Genomic DNA, 7,476 nt, shown 5'->3' on the forward strand with positions numbered 1-7,476 from the left:
AGGGGGGAAACATAGAAAGTATTCCGAGCTCAGCTATCAGTACAATAATGCTATTTTAATAATATCTTTATCTTAATGTTTTTTTTTAATAAGCCGAAAATATATTGCACTTTTTATAGGATTATACATTTTAAATTAAATATTTGAATATTATACTGCATGAAGGGTTATACAGTCAGGTGCTCTTGAGGGCTGGTAGATCACAGGAGTCAGATGTCATATTGGCCATTGGCATCTCGGTTATAAAGGTCAGACTGTGTTTCTCAATAATCCTGGGAAAGACAGATTATAATTATGGAGAGGCATAAAAGACAACACAATATAATTATTCTGGAAGATGGTATATCTCCCAACCAGAATTTTCCATTTGCTAAATACGCAAGCTAAAAAGGAAGCACTTTGCCAAAGAACATGTTAAAACTGAAGTGTGTAACTTTCAGTGATAAAATACTCTCTCCTATCCCAGTATAATATCCAGAGACAAATATAAGTACGCCATTTGTAAAGTTGTTTTCTCAAAAACTGTAAACACTTTGTCTCTGTGGCAGTATAAAAACTCCTCTGATTATCTGAGTAGCCAATCCAGCCTGACACGACAACACTGACTAAACCAATGGCGTGAGTTGGGATTGGAACTGTAGGTATGTTCGATAAACAGCAGACGGGGGGACGAAAACCATTCCGTTTGGCAAGTGTGAAGCATATACAGTTAATGTCAGAAGTTGACACACTTAGGCGGAAGTCATTAAAACTCATTTTTTAACCACTCCACAGATTACATATTAGCAAACTATAGTTTGGGCAAGTCGTTTAGGACATCTACTTTGTGCATGACACAAGTCATTTTTCCAACAATTATTTACAGACAGATTGTTTCACTTTTAATTGACTGTATCACAATTTCAGTGGGTCAGAAATTTACATACACTAAGTGCCTTTAAGCAGCTTGGAAAATTCCAGAAAATTATTTCAAGCCTGTAGGCAATTAGCTTCTGATTGTAATTGGAGTCAATTGGAGGTGTACTTCAGGATGTATTTTAATGTCTACCTTCAAACTCAGTGCATCTTTGCTTGACATCATGGGAAAATCAGCCAAGACCTCAGAAAACAAATGGTGGACCTCCACATGTCTGGTTCATCCTAGGGAGCAATTTCCAAACACCTGAAAGTACCTTGTTCACCTGTAATAGTACGCAAGTATAAACACCATGGGACCACGCAGCCGTCATAGGAAGGAGACGCATTCTGTCGCGATGAACGTAGTTTGGTGCGAAAAGTGCAAATCAATTCCAGAACAACACCAAATTACCTTGTGAAGATGCTGAGGAAACAGGTAGACAAGCATCTATATCCATATCTATATCCACAGTAAAACGAGTCCTATATTGACATAGCCTGAAAGGCTGCTCAGCAAGGAATAAGACACTGCTCCAAAACCACCATAAAAAGACAGACTTCAGTTTGTGCACATGGGGACAAAGATCTTATTTTTTGAAGAAATGTCCTCTCGTCTGATGAGACAGAAATTGAACTTTTTGGTCATAATGATCATTGTTATGTTTGGAGGAAAAAGGGTGAGACTTGCAAGCCGAAGAACACCATCCTAACTGTGAAGCATGTGGGTGGCAGCATCATGTTGTGGGGGTGCTTTGCTGCAGGAGGGACTGGTGCACTTCACAAAATAGATGGCATCATGAGGAAGGAAAATTATGTGGATATATTGAAGCATCTCAAGACATCAGCCAGGAAGTTAAAGACTGTCGCAAATCGGTCTTCCAAATGGACAATGACCCCCAAGCATACCTCCAACGTTGTGGCAAAATGGCTTAAAGACAACAAAGTCAAGGTATTGGAGTGTCCATCACAAAGCCCTGATCTCAATCCGATATAAAATTTGTGGGCAGAACTGAAAAAGCTTGTGCGAGCATGAAGGCCTACAAACCTGACTCCGTTATACCAGTTCTGTCTGGTGGAATGGGCCAAAATTCCATCAAATTATTGTGAGAAGCTTGTGGAAAGCTACCCAAAATGTTTGAACCAAGTTAAACAATTTAAAGGCAATGCTACCAAATACTTACAAAGTGTAATGTTTTGCAATGTGTTGAAAGATATAAAAGCTGAAATAAATAATTCTCTACATTTATTCTGACATTTCACATTCTTAAAATAAAGTAGTGATCCTAACTGACCTAAGACAGGGAATGTTTTCTACAATTAAATGTCATGAATTCTGAAAAACTGAGTTGAAATGTATTTGGCTAAGGTGTATGTAAACTTCTGACTTCAACTGTAACTTCATAAAAGCACATCAATTCTTTTGTTAAACTAGCATATTATTTGAGCTGTAAGGTTGTTTAAATAATCGTTTTTACAGTCGTTTTAGAGTTTCAGGGATTATTTTATCACAATAAAATAATGTTAATGCACTTTATGTTTAGGCTATGTGGTTATACTTTTGCAGAGAAAATGTATATTAATGTTTATGGTCTGGCCCCATTCACTTCCATTGTAAGTACCTCACTGTAACCCAGACATTTGCTTTTTTATTTTTAAAGAAAATAAGGTGAAGTCTGACTACTGTGCTTACATTTTATTGAATGCAGAATATTACTCAACTTTCATGAAGCTGGAGGCCTTACCCTGCATCACTGCTGATCTGGATCTTCTCAGAGGAACTGGCAGGTAGAACTGGGGGCTGAGCTGGTTTCCTGTCAGGGGTAAAAATAAAATAAAAACTGTAAACATTTTTAATAGTGGAGAACAAAGGGTGAAGGCTGTGTAGTAGTGTTATCTGTCTTTACAGTACCCAGGGCACTTTCACATTATGCTGAAATGAACCATGAGCATTTGGGACCATAAACTGCCTTAAAAGAAATCCAGAGGAGGAAGAGGCAGCCAAATTTGTAGGATTGTATGATTATAAATTCACATATGACAACATGTAAGGGCTATTAAAAGTTTCTAAAGAATTTATATTAACTTCAAGCAGTCTGTTTAAATAAACAACACATTTAGATGCGTTTTAATTGTGACACAATGGTTCTTAATATTTGTTCCAAAATTATAATTCAAATTTGTAGATTGTATAGATTTTCATTTTATTTCTGAGGTCACTGTTAAAGGGGTAGATCACCCAAAAATGAAAATCCTATAATAATTTTCTGTAGTTACAAACCTGCACGCCTTTCTATTTTACATGGATAACAAAAAGAGATGTTAGTCTCAGTCACTACTGATACTTTTTTTTTGTTTGAACAACATGAGGGTGAGTAAATAATGACAGAAATATAATTTTGGGTGAACTATCACTTTAATTCTTACAATATTCTTTGGCCATTCAATTTAGCAAAGAGCAGCTTGAGCAGTCTCTCTTTCTGTTCCCAGGTCAGATCAGAAATGTCCACACTGGAGCTCTTCAAGTTACTCCTATAAAAAGGCACAACAGTGTAGGTACTAACATGCTATGGCAAGTCTTTAGTTAAATTGTTGTTTATGGAGAGTTTATTATCACAATCAAATTGATTAGAAATGCAGAATGATTATAAACACAGCATTAAAATATCTCACACCATTTGTCTGCCTCTTCTAGGTCAGTATGAACATCATAGGTGCTTTGTGGGGCATTAGTAAAGGTTTGTATGCGAGGATATTCCAACCTTCCAGACCGAGCCTTATTCATTCTCCAGCGATATGCCTTGAGCGCCTCCTGTCTGCACACACACACAACCATTTTCATGTGCAAGAAGCGCTTCAAATATGTACAATGTGAAGTTAATTTAAACCATCTGAGTATTTTTTCCAAATACTGAAGTTACAAAGCACTAAAACTTGAATCATTTAATTAGACCACTTTTTAGCTTGCATAATTACAACTAACTTGTAATGTTGTTGCTGTGTTCTTATTTCCTTCCTCACATGGTCAAGAGCTTCATGAAAGAACAGCTCAAGCTCTTTGCGCTGCTCAATGATGCTTTGTGCTAGCCGTTTCACTTGGCCCAGCTCCTTCTCGCGGGCAGCTAGAAGCATTTCCAGCCTCTCAAGGTCTGTGCTGTTGAACTGCATGCTGACAATAGCACGCTGTTCCACCAATTCTTTCTCCTGTTCAAACTCCCCAGCCATGATGCCCAGCGCTTGCTCAAGTGTCACCAATTTAGCCTTTAGCTCTGAGATCTCATTTTGTTGGGCTCTCAGTTGGGAGTCGCCTTCCTTACTCATCAGTTCACTTGTCTCCTACAGACAATGAAAGTCAGTATACATCATTTGACAAGTGCTATATGCTAAAAACAACTGCAAAGCCAACATGATCAAATCTCTTTGGGTTAAACTGCATGTCAGCTCAGATAAAATTATATTAAATTTATATTTATTTATTTATGCCATAGCTCTTTATTTTACATTTTCAAATTTGCTGCACTATTTGCTGTTGTGCTATGTATTGTAGGCACCTTCTGGAGAGAAAGGGATACATTTTTCTCTGTTAAGGCTGCATTTGTCCTCCTTAGTTCTTCAGCCTCTTTCACATGATAACTCAGGGCCTCATTCAGTCGGACATTCTCCTTGAGCACAGTATGTGACGCTTCACCCAACTGCCTGTTGGGAGCAACCAGAACTGAAGATGTGACATACATATACATGGTACCAAATACAAATCATACACTTATAAGTGTATTTCCTATGCATGACCTTATATGCATAAGCAATTATTGTTAGAGTGACCACATCACAATTTGAAAAGTACAAATTGTCTTTTAACTGGAAGCAAGGGATTGAAAGACATTTGCTCACACAATGGCCTCTTGATGTGCCCGCTCAGCAAGCTGAGTGATTTTCTGCTCGGCATCTTTTTCAAGGTGAACCTGTATTGTAGAATATAGCAATGACTGTTCCAATGTGCATTTATAGTGGAATATGTGGTTAAATATAAGCAATATCATTTACAAAGATTTGGTATTTCTGATTGAAAAAAAACTCCAACAATTCTATTTATATGTTACTATTTTGATTCCTGCATTGATGCTTAATAGACCTCATTCATAGTAGCGAAACACTTGTTTTTGACGGGAATGAAAACAAGGCTGGGATACCTGTAGGATACTTACAGTCTCTTCAATGACATGTACTGTAAAAAGCTTCTAGATCATGTTTTCTTGAGCTTTTTGTCTACTGAATTTTTTTGGAAAGGTGTTTTTGCATTGTTTTGTCTGCTGATTGATCCAAAACATTTTAAACAACAGTAGAGCCTATTGAAGAGACCGTACAACTATCCCTCACTGCCTTGTTGTCAATCCTGTCAAAAGTTAAAAATGCAAGGTCCATGTATTTCACAGCTGATTTTTCTCACCCTTGCAGTATAGAACTTGTACTCTGTTCTCGCTAGACTCTCTCTGTGTTCACGGTCAGCAATATACAATCTTTCTCTCATCTGTGAGAAGTAAAAATATTTGAGACAATTTATTTTTCTTGATTTTTTCCCTTCCAAATGAAATTGCATGTATTGAACAGTACGTTGATAAGTTCTTCTTCCAGATTGGCCTTTATTTTCCGAAAATGATTGATGGTTTTGAGCTCGCCTTGAATCCTCTGGAAGTCACCTGACCTCTGCTTAAACTTCTCATCTATAGCATCAATCTTTTGCATATAATCAGCCACCTGCAATAGTCAGTCAATTAAACACATGAATGGTGAAAATGAAAGAATTGTAAACATGTTCTTAGGAATCAGTAATACAGCAATCTTGAATTCAACATATACAAGGACTAGACACAGACTAAATGAAAATGCTGACCACAACCTCCTTCAAAATAAATAAGTTACAGTCTAGCAAAATCTCAGCTCTTGTCTTGAGGTATCGATTTTGTTAAGATGACACATATTCAGCCTCCTCTCATCAAATCTGTGGCTTCATTTTATTCCTCTTTTCCTGTTGTGGATAAATGTTTTTGCTAAATTACTTTTTTCTGATGTCATTACAAACAAAACAGTACCATCATGTCTTGTTCTTGACCCTTGATAGTTATCTATCTTATAACACTTCAAATTAATTTGAGGTATACTGTCGATCAGTATCTCATTGCTTACCAAATGATCTTTCTCTTGTGAAGCTTTTGCCTTCTCAACTTTCAGTTGCTCTAGTAATGCAGCAATCTTGGGAAAGAAAATAGCAGGAAATAGTATAGGTGGAAATATACTTGCTGATAGGATCAATGAAGTACATAACTGAGAGCTGATGTAAAAATTAAAACAAAAACCTAAAAAGACAGTTAACAGTGCACTCAGTAATTTTTTCCCCATTTAAAAATAAAATATACTCCTAAAGATATTAATTGTAATTTTGAATCAGCTGTATAAAAGCATGACCACGCACATGAGATGAGGACTCTAGTCATATCAGTAACCTTATAAAAGGGATTTAATATTACATGGCGCAGGGGCACCCTCATGGGGGCTGCCATTTTAGAATCACATGACCAGCTGAATACTAATTGCTTAATCTCAGTAACCATCTTGTTATTGGACACTTTTACTCATGGATTAAATTAATCATGGCTGATTGTGAATAGTTAATTTCTACAATGGCATCTATAAATGAAAATTGTTGATTTTGAATGATGCTGCATCCAGACTGAGGTGTCACTGAAATTCCAAGATGACAATCAAAAAGTAACTGAGTGCACCTTTAATATTCATCAGGCCGTTATGTGTAGCTTATAGGACAATGTAAATTTATATAAATTAATATTAAAATTAATATAATATAATAATATAAGAATGATTTAAAGGCTAGATGAAAATGCAATTTTTTTTCTCAGCTGTATAAAAGAGACGTAACACAGCACATGCAACTGACCGTTGCTGTTTTCTCACGATTTGTTCTCTTCAGGAAAGCAATAATATCGACCGTGTCTTTCTCGGCTCTATACTGTTGGTTTGTGAGCTCCTCGTTGGCCTTGGCGAGCGCGCGAGTCGCTTCGCGGTACTCTTCTCGCGAAATTTCCGTGATGTTAAACTTCGCCTCCCATAAAGCAGCGTTTGCTTTGATCTTTTCGATCTCAGACTCCCTGTCGGCTTTAGACTCCTGCTTGCCTTCTTTCTGACCTTTTCTGGGAAAATGTACATTGTAAAGAAAATTAGAGGGCAAAAATGCTTAAAGGGCGTGGAAGAACGACTATAAATTACCTAATTTAGAAATGTATTTTGGACCCAGACCAATATTGTTCATCCTCACCCTTTCCCTTTGCCCTTGCTCCCTTTCTTCCTCGGCATCTTTCTGTCCTGTAGATAATGATTATTTCAGAGGCACTAGTCTGTTTACAGTGGTTACTATGGAAACAGTATGTCAAAGCAGCTGATCTGAACAACTGAAGCAACAGAATATAAGTCGGGCTAATTTAAAGGGCTTTAACAAATTGTGTTTCTTATTTGTTATTGGTTTGTATCAGGGTCTAAACGACATAAACAACATTTTTTGTGATGTCA

At 36.9% G+C, this 7,476-nt stretch overlaps 1 protein-coding gene across 1 annotated transcript; it reads right to left on the reverse strand.

The window, feature by feature from the left end:
• Positions 1-8: 8 nt before the first annotated feature.
• On the reverse strand, positions 9-7,264 carry si:ch211-163l21.10 (basal body-orientation factor 1). The gene is made up of 12 exons (XM_052109020.1): positions 7,226-7,264; positions 6,848-7,100; positions 6,079-6,144; positions 5,506-5,649; positions 5,342-5,422; positions 4,786-4,856; positions 4,446-4,590; positions 3,878-4,230; positions 3,570-3,710; positions 3,322-3,426; positions 2,640-2,708; positions 9-272 (listed from the first exon to the last, which is right to left on the reverse strand). The coding sequence occupies exons 1-12, from the start codon at positions 7,261-7,263 to the stop codon at positions 176-178; spliced, it is 1,563 nt and encodes a 520-aa protein (XP_051964980.1). The 5' UTR covers position 7,264; the 3' UTR covers positions 9-175.
• Between the last annotated feature and the right edge of the window lie 212 nt (positions 7,265-7,476).

Source organism: Xyrauchen texanus, chromosome 37, assembly GCF_025860055.1.
Source record: "Xyrauchen texanus isolate HMW12.3.18 chromosome 37, RBS_HiC_50CHRs, whole genome shotgun sequence".
Taxonomy (NCBI): Eukaryota; Metazoa; Chordata; class Actinopteri; order Cypriniformes; family Catostomidae; genus Xyrauchen; species Xyrauchen texanus.

Bases quoted from the DNA above. Each gene is read 5' to 3' on its own strand.
- si:ch211-163l21.10 (XM_052109020.1), bottom strand. From the start codon at position 7,263: ATGCCGAGGAAGAAAGGGAGCAAGGGCAAAGGGAAAGG. The intron at 5,650-6,078 runs GTAAGCAATGAG...TGACTATTGCAG, and splicing joins CACAAGAGAAAGATCATTTG to GTGGCTGATTATATGCAAAA. The intron at 4,231-4,445 runs GTGCCTACAATA...CATTGTCTGTAG, and splicing joins TATCCCTTTCTCTCCAGAAG to GAGACAAGTGAACTGATGAG.